This window comes from Saimiri boliviensis, chromosome 7 (assembly GCF_048565385.1).
Source record: "Saimiri boliviensis isolate mSaiBol1 chromosome 7, mSaiBol1.pri, whole genome shotgun sequence".
Lineage (NCBI taxonomy): Eukaryota > Metazoa > Chordata > Mammalia > Primates > Cebidae > Saimiri > Saimiri boliviensis.
Window position 1 is genome coordinate 37,043,309 of NC_133455.1, and position 20,764 is coordinate 37,064,072.

The following is a 20,764-nucleotide window of genomic DNA, read 5'->3' on the forward strand; positions in this document are numbered from 1 at the left end:
TCTCAAAAAAAAAAAAAAAAAAAAAAAAAGGGTGAAATAAAACTGATTAGCAAGCATAGAAAAAAAGTTCAATTTTATATACAATCCAATTAAATAAATACTAATATAAATATCACTTTTCACAAACTGAATTGGGAAATTTCTACTTTTAAAGCATAATATTCAATGCTGGTATGGGTGGGGTGAAATAGGCACCATACCTTAGTGATCGTTGTACAGATGGATGCAGCCTTTTTGGAGAGAAATTTGACAATGTGGTCTAAATGTTAACTTCTCTTTGACCTGGTATTTTCATTTTAATGGTTATAGGGAATAATTTTTTTAAAAAAATCTCAGATTAACAATGTTTATTTGACAGAAACAACTATAAAAGTATTATGAATAATAGTAAAAATCTGAAAATAACACGAGTGTCCAGATAAATGTGGCATTAATTATTATGAGGTAGATCCACTCACTGGAACAGTATGGATCAAGCACAAAAACTCATGTTGGTGTAAAATTTCTAATAATAATAAGTGAAGAAAGGCTGAGTGCAGTGGCTCATGCCTGTAATCTCAGCACTTTGGGAGGCTGAGGCGGGTGGATCACCTGAATTCAGGAGTTCGAGACCTACCTGGCCAACATGGTGAAACCCCTTCTCTATTTAAAAATACAAATATTTAGCTGGGCGTGGTGGTGGATGCCTGCAATCCCAGCTACTAGGGAGCCTGAGGCAGGAGAATCACTTGCACCTGGGAGGTGGAAGTTGCAGTGAGCCAAGACTGAGCCACTGCACTCCAACCTGGGCAACAAGAGTGAAACTCTGTCTAAAAAAAAAAAAAAAAAAAAAAAGCGAAGAAAATATGGAACAAAAATTGTATGGTTAGATACAAGATTAGAAGGAGACATACCAAAATGAAAGCTGGTTTTGTTAACAGTGGAGGGTGTCCAGGTTCTTGGCGTTTTGAACAAAGAATTGGACAAAACGCACAAACAACACAAGGAAGGAGTGAAGGGTTTTATTGAAAATGAAAGTACAGTCCACAGTGTGGGAACAGGCCTAAGCATAGAGGCTCAAAGGCCCAGTTACAGAATTTTGGGGAGTTTAAGTACCTAGAGGATTCCATTTGTTACTTCAGGTACACCCTATGTAAATGAAGAAGATGAAGTAGTTACAAAGTCATTTATTGTCTATGCCCTATGGAGAGGATACTTCTTGTTATAGCTGAAGTGTGAATCAGCCTTATGTTCCCTGCCTCCAAAACCTATTTTCCTGCCTCAGTTTCTTTGGAAGATATGTTTGCCTGACTAACTGCTTTTCTATATTTCCCAAAGACCCATGAAGAACATAGTGGTTTCACTCATGGGCTTTGGAGTCCAGTGGTTGGGTTACAGTCTCAGCTCTATTATTTACTAGTTGGGTGAGTCTCAATTCTAATTTGTAAAGCAAGGATGACAATTGACAGTCTCTCCCTAGGGTGACTAAGAGGTCTGAAGGTGATCTTGCATGTAGAGTGTTTAGCACAGGGCCTGCTGTACATTAAATCCCCAATAAATGGCTATTTGTTATTGGTTATAATGAGAAAAAAAATTCTATCAAAAGTAAGCACATTAGGGCCAGGCATGGTAGCATACGCCTGTAATCCCAGCACTTTGGGAGGCTGAGGCGGGTGGATCACCTGAGGTCAGGAGTTCAAGACTAGCCTGGCCAACATGGTGAAACCCCATCTCTACTAAAAGTATTTTTAAAAATTAGCACATTTCTGTAATCCCAGCCACTTAGGAGGCTGAGGCAGGAGGATCATTTGAACTCGGGAGGCAGCAGGTGCAGTGAGCCAAGATTGCGCCACTGCACTGTAGCCTGGGTGACAGAGCAAGACTCCATCTCAAAAAAAAAAAAAAAAGAAAAGAAAAGTAGCACATTAGGACAGGCTCACCTAGATTTGCACAGGGAAGTTTTCATTTCTCTGTTGGACTCTATTGATGTATTTCTTTGAATGATATGCATTTTCAAAGTATTTATTTACTAATTGCTGGATATCTGGAGTTCACAAATGGGGCACTTAAATGTCATTTTATATATCGGAAAAACACTACACACTGAGAAACAGTAAGTATATTTGATTCTCTTTGTGTATTTAAAAGTGCCATACCTAAGACCATACCAGTGAGAAGAATTCAAAGCTACTGACTTTAGCTACTTATTACCTCAAGTCTGCAGGCTGTGATTTTTTAAATTTCAGAGTAAGAGATAGTAATCTGTACCTCCTTCACCCTTCCTATAGGGTCATTAATAGATTGGGAACTCCCCTGCCACTTCAGGATTCTTTTCAATGTAAAGTTTAATATTATTTTCAAAGTGTTACTATAACTCTAAAAGATTACATTACCAAAGACAGAGTTCTTAACAGAAATATCATGGATTCTAACAGGCATTCCTCATATTTAAAAAAAAATGCCCTCTTATCTGTTTGCAATAAAACTTATATTCATTCAAACATTTCTGAAAGAGGACAGATTGTGGGGAAATGATGTACTTTTTCTTTATGATGAAGGAATCTTCAATAGTTATGTTAGAGAGACTTACTACACGCATAAAAAGTGCTTGGGCTTCAGAGCAATGAATATTTTTGAACTAATTTGGCTTTAAAGTTTTAATTTCTCAAATTTAGTGAGGAATATCTCTGTGAGTAAGCAGCATTTTTAAGTAGAGAAGGTCTAAGGTAGAACATTGAGGTGTTATTTTGAAGCATGCAGAAACGTAAATGGACTTATTTTTATTGTAACCTGAGTGGCTATGGACTTCCCATTTGTTTAAAATTTTTTTTCTTTTTTGAGATGGAGTTTCACTCTTGTTGCCCAGGCTGGAGTGCAATGGTGTGATCTTGGCTCACTACAGTCTCTACCTCCCAGGTTGAAGCTATTCTCCTGCCTCAGCCTCCACGGTAGCTGGGATTATAGGTGTCCCTACTATACTTGGCTAATTTTTTGTGTTTTTAGTAGAGATGGGGTTTCACCATGTTGGCCCGACAGGTCTTGAACTCCTGAAGTCAGATGATCCACTTTGCCTCGGCCTCCCAAACCAATTTACTTAAAATTCATTCACAGGTTTTCAAAATGTATTAACACCCTGAAACCATTAATTTGAGCTCTGAGGTGGTATGCTTTTAATATCGCTTAATGAAGTTTTTCTTTTCTTTTTTTTTTTTTTGAGACGGAGTTTCGCTCTTGTTGCCCAGGCTGGAGTGCAATGGTGCGATCTCGGCTCACCGCAACCTCCACCTCTTGGGTTCAGGCAATTCTCCTGCCTCAGCCTCCTGAGTAGCTGGGATTACAGGCACGTGCCACCATGCCCAGCTAATTTTTTGTATTTTTAGTAGAGATGGGGTTTCACCACGTTGACCAGGATGGTCTCGATCTCTCGACCTTGTGATCCACCCGCCTCAGCCTCCCAAAGTGCTGGGATTACAGGCTTGAGCCACCGCGCCCGACCGAAGTTTTTCTAATGTTTCCGATAACTGAATGTCTTTTCTAAGATGAGGTTGATTATACTGAATTTAGTATTGAAGCAAGTTGTGTCATAGATTTATCCTCTAGATTGCACTGTAATCTTGTACAGTTTATAATAAAAATCTTCAGAAAGGCACTTGTATTTGAAATTGCAGCACAGGTGTAGCAACAGAGTGTCTGGAGTAATTAGGACCTATAGGTAAAACCAACCCAGAAGCCTATCTAGCTTAATTAAGAGCTTGAATGTATTCTACTATGTTATATATCTTGAAATCCCACCTATGGACAAAGGTTTTTTAAAATCAAATTGCTGCTTCAGAGAATTGTGAGTTTTTTTTTTTTTTTTTTTTTTTTTTTTGTGAGGGAGTTTTGCTCGTTACCCAGGCTGGAGTGCAATGGCACGATCTCGGCTCACTGCAACCTCTGTCTCCTGGGTTCAGGCAATCTCCTGCCTCAGCCTCCTGAGTAGCTGGGATTACAGGCATGCACCACCATGCCCAGCTGATTTTTTGTATTTTTAGTAGAGACGGGGTTTCACCATGTTGACCAGGATGGTCTCGATCTCTTGACCTCGTGATCCACCCGCCTCGGCCTCCCAAAGTGCTGGGATTACAGGCGTGAGCCACCGCACCCGGCAGATTGTGAGCTTTTTTAAGCTTGATTTTCTAATACTTGGGCAATAGTACTTTCTTTGATTTTAAGCTACAGAGATAGAAAAATTAAGTAGAATCTTTGTACTCTCAATTGCTTACGTAGAGTTCTAGGCAAAGAAAAGGCTAAATCTGCAAACCTAACTTAGTCACCAAACCTAACTAGCTGAATAACCTTGACTAGGCTGAGGCCTAAAAGTTTTAAATGGACTTTAGTTTTCTCAGAAAAGGTTGGCCTAATAACTTCCAAGGTCTTTTCCCATGGTAATGTTTCATCAGGATATTTACAAATTAGATAACATTATGAATTTTATCGTCTGACTGCTCTGCTAAGCTTCAAAGCCAGTTTAAGCATCTGCTGGACATGACTGGTCTGCCACCTTCTCTAAGTCAACCTGTTCCAAATGGAATCAGTCACCTCCCAATCCCACTACATTTCCTGATTTTCCTATTTCTGCAAAAAAGATTATTATTTTTTCATCTCACGAGATTCAGAGCCCTCAAGCCAAGTCACTTTTTTTGTTTCCCCCCACATCCCCTCCACCCCCAATCCCCATGGGGTTCAAGTGATTCTCCTGCCTTAGCCTCCTGAGTAGCTGGAATTAGAGGCATGCACCACCACGTCCGCCTAATTTTTGTATTTTTAGTAGAGACGGGGTTTCGCCATGTTGGCCAAGCTGGTTTCAAACTCCTAACCTCAAGTGATCCACCTGGCTTAGCCACCCAAAGTGCTGGGATTACAGGCATGAGCCACTGCACCGGCCCCTGAAGTCATTTTTAATTTTTTCCTAGTCTTTCACCCAATATATGAGAAAAAAGTATAATTGAAGATAATAAAGTGATGCAGGGGGTGCCATGAGAGGATAGAAGGGAAACAAACCCTGTTGGAAGAGGAACCCAAGAAAGAAAGATGTCACAGCAGTTATTATCAGAACTGAATTTCCAAGGACCTGCCAGAGGTAGCCAAAAGGAGGAGAGGGTGCACAGAAGTTGGAGGCACGAAGCAGTGAGGTCCATCTTGGAGACTGCAGGTTGTTCACTGTGGGTGGCAAAGAGCTGGGACATTATACCTTATACGTTAAACTGGGACATTGCTTGGGTGCCAAGCCAAGCAACATGCCTTCTATCTGCCAATAATGAGAAGCCACTAAATATGTTAATAGGTGCTTGGGCCAAATACGTCACTGAAATGGCTAACTTTTGATGACAGATACCGCTCCTGTAGTTGTCTACTTGATATCCAGTCTTCTCTTCTTTCCAGTAGAATCCTGATTTTGTTAAGGGTGGCACTGTGCCCAATTAAAATGCTTAGCTCTTCAGACTTCCTTGTGGTCTGGAGAGGCCATGTAACCCAGTTCTAGACAATTCGATATGAACAGAGGGATGAAGTTACTGGGAAAGTGTTTTAAGGCTCAGCTGGCATGCATCTTTTATCCTTCTCTCTTTTCTAGAATAAAAACACACCTCCCAGAGGCAGAACAGCCATCTTGTATCCATGAGGGAGAAAACCAAACAAATCTGGGTGACTTCCTTAAGCAGCTGCATTTGTATTGGACTGTCTACCTCCTGACTTCTTGTCCTGTAAGGAAAATCAATCTCAGTTTGGTTAAGCCACTGAGTTGGATTTCTGTTCATACAATTGAATGTCATCTCTAATGTAATACTGTATCCATTTCTTAGAGATTGACATTGAACATTGCATATTAAAGATTTTAAGAAGCCCTATTTACATCTGTTTAACCCAATATTAAAATTAGTTGACTACCAAAATTAGTTGACTAATTTTAAATATTAAATATTAAATTATTAAATATTAAATATTAAAATTAGTTGACTACTTTTCCGTTAGAATACTTAGTACATTTCACTGAACATGAGTGTTTGGCAGATGTCTGGAAAATGACATTCTTTTTGTGTTGATCCAGCAGGGAAACAGTTGTGACATTCTACTAAGATATGGATTACAGCAGGAGTAACATGTTAAGGGAGAAAGATAATAAGTTTAGTTTTGGATGTGTTGGATTTGAGATGTCCATAGGCAATTGTATATATACCATTGAAACTCATGAGTGAGATTTGGGAGTGAGTAAGGTAGGTGGTGGATAAACCCATGAACCATATTAAACTGTGATTGTTTAGGTAGAAAATATCCTACTGAGTGTTTTTACCAAGGAAGAAAATTGGTAGTCTAGGTTTAGAATCTTCCTCTTAACTGCTTTGATGTATATACCACCTCTCTCAAAAGAGGAAATGGAAAAGTATACTGTGCTTACAATCAGACACACAGAAGTTCAAATTCTCGCTTGTCTGTGTACTCAGCTTTGGGACTTTGGTTCAGTTCTTCAGCTTTTCTGAGCTTCGGTTTCCTCACCATGGGTGTGACAACCTAACCTTAGAGAGTTGTTGTGAGAATTGGATTCAGTATTGTACCTGGTAAACTATAGGTGCCCATTCAATGCTAAGTTCTTTCTCCCTCCAGCTAGAGAAGATTTGCTGCTTCCTACTTTCATTTTTTGTGGAGTGCCTTTATAGATGTTAAGCTGCATTTAAAATTATGCCAGTGCAACAGAATAGGGGAAAATATTTGCAAACTACCCCCCTGATAAGGGATTAATAAGTAGAATATATAAAGAGCTCAAACAACTCTACAGGGAAAAAAATCTAATGATTTGATCAAAAAGTGGGCAAAAGATTTGAATAGACATTCTCAAAACAAGACATACGAAATGGCAAACAGGTATATGAAAGGGTGCTCAATGTCATTGGGCACCAGAAAAATGCAAATCAAGACTACAGTGAGATATCATCTCATCCCAGTTAAAATGGCTTCTGTCCAAAAGACAGGCTATAAGAAATGCTGGCAAGGATGCAGAGAAAAGGGAACCCTCGCACATTGTTTGTGGGAATGTAATTAGTACAACCACTATGGGGAATGGTGTGGAGGTTCCTCAAAAAACTAAAAACAGAGCTACCATACAATCCAGCAATCCCACTGCTGTGTATATACCCAAAAGAAAGGAAATCAGTATATCGAAAAGATGTCTGTGCTCACACATTTTGTTGCAGCGCTGTTCACGATGGCCAAGATTTAGAAGCAACCTAAGCAACCATCAACAGGCAGGTGGATGAAGAAAATGCGGTACATACACATAATGGAGTGCTATTCAGCCCTAAAAATAAAGAGATTCAGTCACGAGCAATAACATGGGTGGGGCTGGAGGTCATTGTGCTAAGTAAAATAAGCCAGCCACAGTTCTCACTTATTGGTAGGATTTCATGTCCTCATTTAGGGTCTAAAAATTGAAACAATTACACCCATGGAGAGAGAGTAGAAAGATGGTGATCAGAGGCAGGGAAGGGTTAGCAGGGATGGGGAGGGACCGGTGGTGAGGGGAGGTGGGGATAGTTAATGGGTGCAAAAAACATAGTTAAAATGAGTAAGATCTAGTATTTGGTAGCACAACAGGGTGACTATGGTCAATAATAATTTAATTGTACGTTTAAAAATAATGAAAAGCTGGATTGTTTGTAACACAAAGGATAAATGCCTGAGGGGATAGATACCCATTTTCCATGATGTGATGATTACACATTGCATGCCTGTATCAAATCATCTCAGGTACCCCATACATATCTATACCTACTATGTACCCATAAAAATTAAAAATTAAGCCAGGGCAACTACTTAGCTTCTACCTATTGAATATCTATATATAATTTAAAGATGGAATTTCAGGGCAGGCCGAAAGAGATTGTGTGTACATGATGAATTTACATTTTACTATTTTACATATTTAACAAAATTAAGTGCTTCTTGTGTGTCTTGCACTTTTCTAAGCACTTCATAAATGTGAACTCATTTAATATTCAAAATCTTATGAATTGGGCATTCTATTATTCTCATGGGGCAGATATGTAAACAATGCACAGCGAGGTTAAGTAACTTGCCCACAGTCACACAGCTAATAAGCTGTGGAGCCAGGATTCAAACCTGGGGAGTCAGACCCCACAGTTCATGCTCTTAACCACTACACTACTGTATAAAAGATAAAAATTAAGAGGAATCAACTCAGTGTTTACTGTTCTTTCCTCCTCATGAGCCCTTTGCTAATTGTTTCTTTTCTTCTTCCCCCTCCCCCCTCCTCCTCCTCCTTCTTTTCTTCTTCGTCTTCCTCCTTCTCCCTTCCCCTTCCTCCTCCTCCTGTTTTTCTTCTCCTCCTCCTTTGTTCTTCTTCTTCTCCTTTCTTTCTTCCTTCCTCCTTCCCTCCCTCCCTTCTTTCTTTCCATAGGTTTTTTTGGGGAACAGGTGGTATTTGGTTACATGAGTAAGTTCTTTACTGGTGATTTGTGAGATTTTGGTGCCCGCATTTCCTAAGCAGTATACATTAAACCCAATCTGTAGTCTTTTAATCTATTTCTTTACTTTAAAAAAAAAAAAAAAAAAGTAGGCCAGACACCGTGGCTCACACCTGTAATCTCAGCACTTTGGGAGACCAAGGCGGGCAGATCCCTTGAGTTTAGGGGTTCAAGGCCTGGGCAACATGGCGAATCTCCATCTCTACAAAAAAAATACAAAAATAAGCCAGGTGTGGTAGCACTCTCCTGTAATCTCAGCTATTCAGGAGGCTGAGGCAGGAGGATCACCTGAGGCCAGGGAGGTTGAGGCTGCAGTGAGCCATGATGGCACCACTGTACTCCAGCCTGACTGACAGAGTGAGACCCTGTATTTAAAAAAAAAAAAAAAGTAGTAATCTGTCTCAGAGCATCTTTTCATCAATTTCAAAACTAGCAATGGGTAGAGAAAGTTTTTGCTAAGAGCCATTTAGAGGGAAAAATATTTAAAATGTGTCAATATAATGCTGTCAATGGTGGCTAGATCTGCAATAGCAAGAGAACTGTTCTTGGTTTTTGTTTGTTTGTTTGTTTGTTTTTAATTTCTTGGCCTTATATAATTAATTTCGACATGAGGAAGCATGGGTGCTTTTTTTTTTTTTTTTCTTTTTTTTTTCTTTTAACAGAAATACTGGTTACCTTCCTGGGAGAGCACATGTATTTTCAAAGGCTCTCACTCCCCTCCTAGGAATGAGCAGCTGGAGCCAGGAAGTATGTGAAATAAGAAAGTCAGTGGCAGGAGGCTTAGGTTAAAGCTTAAGGAAATTCCCAAGATGATGTTTTTAAAGGGCATTCAAAGGGCATAGTCCAGGTAGAAAACAAAATCTAGGATTATTTCAATGGAAACAATTCTCCATTTTATCTTTTTTCAATAGCCTTACAGTTCAAAGAGAAATAAGATTATAGTTGTGGAAAACTGATAGATAAGCAATGATTTTTTAAAATCTGAAAACCCAGGCCCTATCTTCAGGGTGTATTTATTGTATGATCTAAGTTTGGCACTTACATCTTTCATCTCACTTTCTCTTTGTATAAATGGGCACAACTATTCCTGTTCCCTCCCACACATGGATGCTATGAAGATAAATGAGATCATGTTTATACTTCTATGGAGAAAAAACACTAGGTATACTAAAAATATCACTATTTTCAGAGTAGTTTCTTTCTTAGAAATGTATAGTAATGCCAGTTGTACATAGTATTGCTGAAGAGTCAAATTTTCTGTAAAAGTGATCACTTTTTCAGAAAATAGGTAATTAGTTCATTGAGAACTAGAAGTTTTTTTTTTTAATTTTTAACCATTTTTCAAATTTAGCAGTTTAAATTTGTTGATATGTTCTTCAAATTTGTGTTTATTGAATGCTTACTACATGCAATGTATTTTAATGGAAATCTTTCCCTCTGGTTAAACAAAATATATTTTACCTTTTATTGAAGACTCTGTAAGATACCAATATATGAAAAAAGGATTTTAGTTGACTTCAAATATACCAGCCAACATAACATTAGGTTACTGAACTATAAGCCATAGAGCTAAGTTAAGGAAACTATTAGTTCTAGTCTATGTTAATCAGACAAATCTGGAGTTGAATTCTAGGTGCATAGTGTAAAACAAGCTGGAGTATATAGGAAAAGAGTTTTTTAAGATGGTGAAAAGTGTGGGAATCCCATCATATGGATGTTTAAAAGGATAGTTAAATGCTAAAAAATATAGTTGTTTTTTTTTTTTTTTTTTTTTTTTTTTTGAGACGGAGTTTCACTCTTTTTACCCAGGCTGGAGTCCAATGGCGCGATCTCGGCTCACTGCAACCTCCACCTCCTGGGTTCAGGCAATTCTCCTGTCTCAGCCTCCTGAGTAGCTGGGAATACAGGCACGCGCCACCATGCCCAGCTAATTTTTTGTATTTTTAGTAGAGACAGGGTTTCACCATGTTGACCAGGATGGTCTCGATCTCTTGACCTTGTGATCCACCTGCCTCGGCCTCCCAAAGTGCTGGGATTACAGGCTTGAGCCACTGCGTCCGGCTAAAAATTATAGTTTTTAACTATAGTTTAACTATAGTTAGCATAGTTATATGTTAAAATTAAAATTTGACTTTTAATCATTGAATACCTACCAGAAGAGAGATTGGACTTATTCTGTGTGGTTGCAGATGACTAAACTATAAACACAGATAGAATTTTAAGAAAAGAAACATCCTAGTTAAATAGAACAGTGCCAAAAATGAGCAGAATTGCCTTTGAGGCTTTTGTTTTTAGAACAGAAACTGGAGGACCTTTGGACGGAGGTTTTGTGGAGAGGGGTTTGATGGAGTCAGAAGTTGGTCTTAAGGGTCCCTCCTGATTCTGAACGTCCTGTCCACTAGGAACCTCACTTACTCTACTAAATTACAGTAGAGTGATGCCTTTAGAGCCTTTTGGTTCTTTGCCTCTGCCCTAGAAGGCCGCAGACTGGTGTGGGTGTTTTGCTTTTGTTTTTGTGCTTAGGGCTGCTTTTTAGTCTTCCCATCCTCCTCATTACCAGATTGGCTCAGCTTATCCTCTGTCTTTAGCAGCATCCTGCTCCATTCTAATTTGTTACCTGTAATATGCTGTGATCTAGAAAAATGTCATAACCAAACATACTGAAAATGTATGAATAATTTAAGTGAGGTACTGAAAAGCTCTCCTGTGAGTAAAGTGTTTGGTGCACAGAGTTTTTGCCATTTATTTTATTGTATTTATTTTGAGGCAGGGTCTCACTCTGTTGCCCAGGCTGGAATGCAGTGGTGCCAACACAGCTCACTGTAGCCTCCACCTCCCAGGCTCAAGCGATCCTCCCACCTCAGCCTCCCGAGTAGCTGGGACCAGAGGCACATGCCACCACGCCTGACTATGTCATTAATTTTACTTTTTAAAGACCCTTTTAACTTCCTTCCAAGTTCTGAAGAATATTCTAGATTTAACTTATCAATTTTGTGGTTTCTAGGAACTTATTATTGAAATTCTGTAAGTTTGCTAAACTTCCTACTAATCCATAATATTGTAAAATATTCTGAATCCATTACTGATGTTTTCAAAAACAAAATCATTGGCAATAATATACTTATTCAAGATTTTTCTTATGTAGGTAACCTATTCTTGGACAGCTTCTTCAAAATGAAAATATACTTTGTAACTAAACTGGACTATATAAGCAAATAAGGTTTATTAGAATGCTGACTACATTTCTCTCCTGAGCTTTTCCATATAGATAGTATTGGTATTGAATGTGCAAAGTCCTTTTGAATATGGGAAATCATCTGATATCACTGGTTGTCTCCTTAGTCCCTTAGTATATAACAATAGTTTTAACGTAACTCAGTCAAAAACATGTAATGAACACTCATTGTAGGTGTTCTTGGCTAAGAATAAGGAAGAATATCAGAAAAACATAGTAATGTTTTGTATAAACTAAATGTTAAAGACTGTTCTACCATTAGAGAGCCTGCTGTCTTGTAAAGGAAATAAGAGTCAATTAGACAGCAATCAAGGAAATATATTATCAATGCAGGATTCGTGCAGACGGTAAATGCCTTTGAAATTTGTAATGAGATATAGAGTAGTTCTGTGATTGCTTTGGCAGCACATATGCTAAAATTGGAACAATGCAGAGAAGATTAGCATGGCCTCTGCATGAGAATGGCATACGAATTTGTGAAGTGTTCTATATATTTAGAAATATATTCTTGAAAAATGCTAAGACAGTGGGCGTAAAGTGTTCTTAAATGCATTCGTTAATTGTTAGAGTTTGTCATTCCATACTGTATACTTGCTTCAAAACATCATGTTATACATAATAAATACATACAATTTTATTTGTTAATTAAAAAACAGGAAAGGATTAGTTCTGCCTAAATATGCTAGACTCAGAAGTTAATAATAAATGTGCATCCCTCCTCCTTTGTTTAATTTGCTTTGCCATTAAGTTAATATTTATGCTAAGAACTTTTGGCTGTTATGATTTCCTATCATTTATTTGGTAAAAAGATTAATTGAAGAGGTGTTTCAATGACCCCATTAGGAGATATGAAGAAAGTCTCAACATTGCCAGTATTTGAAAACTCAAAGGGTTTGTTTTCTTTCCTTTTTATTTTTTTGAGATGGGCTTTCGCTCTTGTTGCCCAGGCTGGAGTGCAATGGGCAACCTCTGCCTCCTGGGTTCAAGTGATTCTCCTGCCTCAGCCTCCTGAGTAGCTGGGATTACAGGCATGCGCCACCAGGCCCAGCTACTTTTTTGTATTTTAGTAGAGACCGGGTTTCTCCATGTTGGCCAGGTTGGTCTTGAACCCCTGACCTCGTGATCTGCCCACCTCAACCTCCCAAAGTGCTGGGATTACAGGCGTGAGCCACTGCGCCCGGCAAAGGGTTCGTTTTCTAAAGCCCGTGATGCTGCATCACACCTTGTGCCACTTTCCTGTGTTGGCCAGAAGAACAATTTTAATGTCTCCCAAATGGATGATGCTGACCTCAATCTAGATCCCCCTGGGAAATAGAAATTTCTTATATGTTCCTGGCTGGGTCGTTGTAAATAATATCTCCATGTATCCCAAAGCTCTGAATTAACCTCATCTGTAACAAACGCTACGACTGAATGGTATCTGAAACATAGTTAATTTTATGGAAATATTCAAAGAAACGAAATGAACACTGCAATACAAAGTGCTGTCGACTTAGATTTTGCCAGTTTCCCTGGATGTGTAAGTAGAATTATATCTTCACAGAACTTGCAAAAATCACAGACTCGACTATTTAATCTCTTTCCAGAAGCACCAGCCCTGAGCAATCCTATCTGCAGTTTGCTGCGTATGGTTGCTACTAAATTGTTCCCCGTAAGTTAGTTCCTAACTCGCTGTTTCACAGCACAGAATACTCTATAAGGGGAGAACACTTGGAAGGACCAGAGTTCTCTTTGTCACACCCCTGCCTCTGGACAAGGGTGTTCTTAAACTGTCCACTGGCTGATCCTGTGACCCTTTTCTTTCAGCACTTCGAGTTAGAGAACATCTCTTACACCAAAGTGGGCACACCCTCGGATCGTGTAGGCAGCGATTGTTTAGCCGAGACATCCCCCACCCCTCAAAAGGCAGCAGAGAAGGAGCGAACGCCGCTTAGCAGTTGTCGCGCACTCAGTGCGGGTGACCCCGGGCTGGGTTGAGGTGTCCCGTCCCGGGGTAGTGGGACTCCCCGAAAGAGGGTGGCAGGAAGAAGAGGGAGGGCTTGTTTCTCTGGGGGATATGGGAAGTAGGCGCTAGCTAGCCTGTTTCGCGGTTTTTTAAGCCCCTTGGCATGCCCTGACCTGATCAAGAGGGAGTCAACTGCTCTTAGGAATGTTCCGGGAGAAGGTGGGAGATTGCTTTCCAGGGGAGGCCTGTGGGTGCTGGAGGGCACCAAGAGGGTCACCGGGGGGATGCAGGGCGCGCGCAGGGAGGGGTGCCAAGGCAGCCGGGGGCCGGGCTGAGGAGGACTGGACCAGCGGGCGGCGGGGGCGCGGGTCAGCGCGCGGGGGACCCCTCCCTGGGAGGCGGCGGCGATCCGGCCGCGCTGGCTGCACAGCCCGGGCTGTCAAGCGCGGGGGGCGGGCGGGAGGAAGGGGTGGAGGTGCGAGGGGAGGAGGGCTGGCACCGGAGCGCCGCGGCTTCGGTGCAATAAAAATGCATCGCATGGAACTGCCCGTGGAGAAGGACGGGACGGAGCCGGGGCGGCCAGAGGAGGTGGGAAAAGCGGAGGAGGACGCCCAGGAGGAGGCGGCGGCGGCGGCGGCGGCCGGGAAGTGAAAGGTCTCGCAAAGTTCAGCGGCGGCTGCGGTCGCCGAGCCCCGAGCTAGCGGCGGACGAGCCCGCTGGGCCGCTCCGCGGGGCAGCTCCGCCAGGCCGGCTATGGTCCCGGGTCTCCCGCGGTCCCCGAGGTGCCCGGGCCCCGCCAGGCCGGTGCGCGAGGGTCACCCCACCGCCCCGCGCGGCCCCGGCCCCCGGCTCCCCGCTGCAGGCGCCCGCTGAGTGAGTCCGGCGCCCCAGGAGGAGGAAGAAACCAGAGCCCCGGTCCCTCCCGAGGACGGCGGAGCTTCATCCCGCAGCCCAGAGGTCTCGGCTCCCTCCCGCACCCGCCGGCCCGGCTGCTCCCGGCTCCTCCCGGCCATGGGGACCTGCGCGCGGCTGCTGCTGCTCTGGGGCTGCACGGTGGTGGCCGCAGGTGGGTGGTGACGCGGCCGGGCCCCCACCCCTTCCCTCGCTGCTTCTCTAACCCATCTTGGGACTCGGGGGTGCAGGGGAGCCGGGGCTGCGAGCGCAGAGCGCGGCTCCCGAGGGTGAAATGAGTGGCCATGTTCCGCCTCATTTCCCCGGGGCTCCGCAGTTTCAAATGCTATTGATTTATTTTTGCAACTGGGATACACATGCGCTTAGATAACCAGATATCCTGGGTGCGCCCTACCTGGGATACCGCGACAGGGGTTTCTTTCACGGTTTGGCTTGTTAAAAAACTGCCTTTCCACTTGGTGAGGGAACAAAGGACCCAGCTCGCCATCCCCGGCACTTCATGGCCTGAGGAATGATGAGGAGGGGTGGCCCAGCGACCCTGGGCGCGCGTGGGCCGGGGCCGGTCTCTGGTGGAGGGCAATCGCTGTAGTCCCGGACCTCGTGCTGGGTACTAGGGAAGCAGGTAAGGACACCTGGGGCAGGGCTGAGCACCCTCTCCCCCGAGCCGAGGCTGGAACGCAGTGGGGCTCCCGGCTTGGACGGTAGGTGGTGATCACCCTGGACTTGCACGGAGCTGGCTGGCCGCCCCTGGGGAATTGGTACCCTGGCCGAGGCTCTGCGGGAGGTCGGAGGCGGGTCTGCTCCCTGGCTCGGTAACTGGACAACCCTCGGAGGCGTCGGCAGATGCCCTTTCCCTCTCACTCCCATCCTGCCTTTCTTGGGTTGCCCTAGGCCACTGGCTCCCGGCTCGTCGTTTCCGCATTTGGGAGCCCCTTCTGCTCCTCTCCCTCCCTCTTTCGAGTCACCTGGTTTCCAGTTAGGCGTAAGTGCAGCCCTGTAGGTGAGGGGGAGAGCTGTGAGGGACTCTGCAGACTCCCAGGCAGTCGTGCGGATCTTGTCTGCTTCAGAAAGGGGAGCTGGGCTAGAGGGACGCGTTGGTGGCAACAAAACCTTGTCGCAGGCATCTCCTGCCTTCGGCTTCCATTCTCCCCTGAGAGTCGCTGGCACCCAGCAAAATCCAGCCTGCATCCCAAACCAGTCCGAGTCACAGGAGCACCCTTGGTATCATTGAAGTCACTTGAGGGACTCCAAGTATTTTGTCCCACGGATTGTTTATCTGGCTCAAATCTTTTCTGCACTTGTGAGTTTAGGGGCATTTAAAATTATTGGGTATTTTTCCCAGGGACCTATTAAAGGCCTTAGATTTTACTCTAATTCCTGCACTCTTAAAAGATGAACTTTAAAAAACTTTTTCCTTCTCAAACCATATTATGGCAAAAACATGCAAGCCATTGAAAGGTTGTAAATAAACATCCCAAGGCAAGTGTTTCAAGTCAAAAATACTTGTACAGGCAGTATGTAATTTTCCCTGAAATGTTTTACAGGTGAGTCACAGCACACTGTGTGTTTGTGTGATTCTGGCCACAAGCAACTGTTGCCAGCTAATCAGAAAAGTGGCAAACCGAACCCAGGCATAATGCACCCTTTGACATTTAAAAAATAATGCCTAGGGAAGCCCTTTATTTTTGATTGCTAGGCTACGTGGGGTTGGCCATTGTCAGTGTGTGAAATGTCTGTGTTTCAGCCTAAGCTGTCATTTGGCCCCCTCCAATCCTTGCTGTGATAACAGTTCAGAGGTACTGCTGCTTAAGAAGCAGAAACATTCAATTAGCCAGAATTTGGGGGTTGATTTCCTTTTTCCTCTTCCCCCTCTGTTTTAACCTTTAAAACAGATGATTTTTGCTTAAGGCATTCATAATTAAAATGACAAACCCAAATCAAAGGATTATAGTATGTAGTCAAAATGTTAATAAGTGGATAATGTTTATCATTTTAAGTAATTTTAAAACGTTAAAGTCTGTCAGGCCTTTGGGAGGAAGAGTGTGTTTTTTAAAGAAGGTGTTTCAGTTCGCAGATAATATTTAAAGGTGCTGTTAGTGGCTGCCAGACACTCTCCTGTTAAGCAAACAGGTAGCTACTGTATAACCTGTCACAGGTAGAAACCCTCAAGAGACAGAGTGTAAAATGAGCTTTTCTGCCATTTGGCAGTTCAGAGGGTTTTTTTCTTAGTTATGTTTATGTCACGTTAGAAATTGATAGTGCACGTCTGAGCTCCAGTGATCTCTAGCTTTGCCTCCCCCTAAATGAGGACCCATTGTATATTTATGAAATATCTCATATTGCTTTTCCTAGGGAATTTATCCCTTTACTGGCTTAAAATTATAAAGAAAATAGAATTCTACAATTTTCTTCTAAACGCATTCTCATAATAAACGTTTTAAATCAGTGAAGGACTCCCATTGAATTTGAAAGACTAACTTCGATGGTCTTAAAAACATTATGGCTTTTCGATAGTCATGACTTCAAAAACCAATCAATGTATTTGAAATATAGAAGACATTGACAAGGCAAAGTACTTGAAACATTTTAGACCAATAATCTTCACCCTGGTGATTCTACTTTCCCTACTCTTGCCCTCTGCCTAAAGTGTTTGTTTCTCTGATGTGAATTTTACATCTGAACATAAAACACACACACACACACACACACACACACACACACACGAATGCACTGTGAATGCAGAATAGTGTTCATGCTCAAACTTGAACATGGTGGAGCATGGTAGAATTCTCCGTTTACTGAAGGTATCAAGCGTCTTTAGGGAGATCCTTGATGGCTGTTGATGGACTAGGTGGCCAAAAGATTTTTCAGATGGGTTTGTCTTGCATCATGCATGCTTTCCCTTTCTTAGGACTGAGTGGAGTTGCTGGACGCTGTGAAAAAGCCTGCAACCCTCGGATGGGAAATTTAGCTTTGGGGAGAAAACTCTGGGCGGACACCACCTGCGGTCAGAATGCTACCGAACTGTACTGCTTCTACAGTGAGAACGCGGATCTGACTTGTCGGCAGCCCAAATGTGACAAGTGCAATGCTGCCTATCCTCACCTGGCCCACCTGCCATCTGCCATGGCAGACTCGTCCTTCAGGTTTCCTCGCACGTGGTGGCAGTCTGCAGAGGATGTGCACAGAGAAAAGATCCAGTTAGACCTGGAGGCTGAATTCTACTTCACTCACCTAATTATGGTGTTCAAGTCCCCCAGGCCAGCTGCCATGGTGCTGGACCGCTCCCAGGACTTTGGGAAAACATGGAAGCCTTATAAGTACTTTGCAACTAACTGCTCCGCTACATTTGGCCTGGAAGATGATGTTGTCAAGAAGGGAGCTATTTGTACTTCTAAATACTCCAGTCCTTTTCCATGCACTGGAGGAGAGGTAAGAGCACCTGTTTAACACTGTAAGTAAGATAGAAAAATGTTACCAGCCCACATTTTTTTTTTAAAGCATGAAGCTATACTTGTAGCAACATGAATGAAATTAGAATTTTTCATGAGCTTTATTTGTTATAAATTATTTCTCACCCTTACGTATGAATGTGTAGTTTCAAGCAGATCGTCCACTGGCTGGGTTTAAATCAGTATTCTAAGATTCAGATTTTTCACATTATAAAAAAGAGCAGACACAAATCATCACTCTAGAGGCTTCTCATTGCTTCAGTTCTGGGGACTACCTACGTGCTTCTGAAGGGGGAAGAGTTACTGAGACAATCTGTTCCTGGAGCCTACACGGGTATCTTCCTGATACTGTTAATATAAATAGGAAGTAAATAAAAACAAAGCCAAGAAAGAAAAAAAAATCTGTTTGTCAGAAGGATACTTTGTATGACAGTAGCAAACAAATGAAAGTAGTTTCTTTTAAAATAAAAAGTTTCTTCTGGGCTCATAGACACATGAATTTCAACTTAAGCACCCAGGACCACCTTAAACTAATTCTGTAAAACAGCCTCCTCAGCTACTGATCCAATTTCTATGTAGAGTGTTTTCCCTTTAATAGTCCCTTGCTCTAAGGGAGAAACAGGTCTTTTTTAGCTTTTCCTTAAGTTCTGGGGTACATTTACAGATCGTGCAGGATTGTCATGTAGGTAAACACGTGCCATGGTGGTTTGCTGCATCCATTCCCTCCTCATCTACATTAGGTATTTCTCCTAATGTTATCCCTCCCCCATGCCCCCACCCCCTGTTATTCCTTCCCAGCCCCCCCACCCCCCGACAGGCCCCGGTGTGTGATGTTCCCCTCCCTGTGTCCATGTGTTCTCATTGTACAACACCCACTTGTGAGTGAGAACATGTGGTGTTTGGTTCTCTGTTCTCGTGTCAGTTTGCTGAGAATGATGGTTTCCAGCTTCATCCATGTCCCTGCAAAGGACGTGAACTCATCCTTTTTTATGGCTGCGTAATATTCTGTGGTATATATGTGCCACATTTTCTTTATCGAGCCTATCATTGATGGGCATTTGGGTTGGTTCCAAGTCTTTGCTATTGTAAACAGTACCTTGAAAGGTTCCCCCCAACCCCCAGGTGTATGAGGACATTCAGAGAAAACTGAATAAAAGCAGGTTAAGAGAATATAATACCTTCAATAAGTAGATAAATAAATATTGATTCAGGAAAAAGAAAAGAGAGTATAATCAACCTAATTCTGGTGCATGTCATGAATATACAGACTAGATAAGTGGCTTTCAACTAGGGGTGATTTTTGGCCCCTCTTCTCTGGGGACATTGGGACATTTGGCAATATCTGGAGACATTTTTTGCTAGGGGGAGGGACACCACTAGCATCTAGTGGGTGGAGGCCAGGGATGATGTTAACTCTCAGACAATGCTCAAAATAGCATTCCCCACTCCACCCCCAACCAAAAATTATCTAGCCCAAAATGCTAATGTACCGAGGTTGAAACAGCCTGCACTATTAGGCATACATCCCAAACCTGGATCACAATGGCTGCAGAAACTAGAATAAGCACTCCTCTAGCATCATAGAACTATTCTCAGACACCCCAGATGTATCATCAGCATTGTTGACTCTCTCAGGCACTGTATTTATTGCTACTAATTCTGCTTTTGGTGTAGTATGGGGAGGTGCTTGCCAGGGGCCTGGTGAAAAGGTTGGTTTGGGACCTCCTTTCCCCACTACCATAGATACATGGAGACTTTTGCCGTATTATCCAGCTGCTTCTTCTGTTTGCACCTTGAAGAGACCAGGAAGAATAGTGCCGCTGGCACCAGAACCAAGTAGGACATGGTGCGAGCAGCACAGCGATTGTTTCGCATTCTTCTTCATGGTCCACAAAGTTGGCTGAATATTGTAAGCTCATTTGCAGCCTGTCATGATGGACATGTTTAAAGATAGGAGGACAGGAAAGACACAGATAAGTTAGCCTCATTGTTTTGTTATGTGGAGAACACTTTGTGTCGAAAACAGATGAATGGCTTGAACTCTCGAATTGCTTTGGAATTGATCCACAGGCTCATAATCAGCTCCCTACATCTCAGTGCTACTGGGTGTTGTATATCTATGAGGTTGCAAAAATACAGTCTTAGTAACCAGATGGCAGGCATGCTCATTTAGCAGATATCACATTGAATTTATTACAAATCTGTTACAACAGTCCGACAATTATTTAGAGATGACTGTAGTAACATTGAACTAACCTATATGGAGGTACAATCTTGTCTTTTTTTTAAAACCAAACTGTTTATTGTCATCAATGCTTACATCAAATTCCAAGCAGATGGAGACTAACATTTATGTAGGTCATTTCAATGTACAGATACCTTCTCTACCTAGTTTGTAAGTGTTCTTAATTGTAGGGTTGTTTTTTTTTTTCCAGCAGACATATTTTAATGATAAGAAAAGCATCAGGCCGGGCGCGGTGGCTCAAGCCTGTAATCCCAGCACTTTGGGAGGCCGAGGCGGGCGGATCACAAGGTCAAGAGATCGAGACCATCCTGGTCAACATGGTGAAACCCCGTCTCTACTAAAAATACAAAAAATTAGCTGGGCATGGTGGTGCATGCCTGTAATCCCAGCTACTCAGGAGGCTGAGGCAGGAGAATTGCCTGAACCCAGGGGGCGGAGGTTGCGGTGAGCCGAGATCGCGCCATTGCACTCCAGCCT

At 42.6% G+C, this 20,764-nt stretch overlaps 1 protein-coding gene, 1 long non-coding RNA gene and 1 other non-coding gene across 5 annotated transcripts in view; 2 read left to right on the plus strand and 1 right to left on the minus strand.

The window, feature by feature from the left end:
- LOC141585085 (uncharacterized) overlaps positions 1 to 15,790 on the minus strand; it is a 36,444-nt gene extending 20,654 nt beyond the window's left edge. Inside the window, exon 1 of one of the 2 annotated variants that reach the window (XR_012518365.1) lies at positions 15,556 to 15,790. This is a non-coding gene — a long non-coding RNA (uncharacterized LOC141585085). Of the gene's footprint in view, positions 1 to 14,984; positions 15,043 to 15,555 lie in introns of those variants that run through there. The other variant, XR_012518364.1, reaches the window with a different exon arrangement.
- Positions 12,123 to 12,229, plus strand: LOC120365130 (U6 spliceosomal RNA). The gene has a single exon (XR_005580149.1). It is a non-coding gene; the product is annotated as a U6 spliceosomal RNA (small nuclear RNA).
- The window catches only part of NTN4 (netrin 4), a 124,943-nt gene continuing 118,311 nt past the window's right edge, over positions 14,133 to 20,764 (plus strand). The window contains exons 1-2 of one of the 2 annotated variants that reach the window (XM_039472271.2): positions 14,133 to 14,744; positions 17,502 to 18,022. In XM_039472271.2, coding sequence (XP_039328205.1) covers positions 14,690 to 14,744; positions 17,502 to 18,022 — 576 coding nt within the window. In that variant the 5' untranslated portion in view covers positions 14,133 to 14,689. Of the gene's footprint in view, positions 14,745 to 15,138; positions 15,213 to 17,501; positions 18,023 to 20,764 lie in introns of those variants that run through there. The other variant, XM_074402391.1, reaches the window with a different exon arrangement.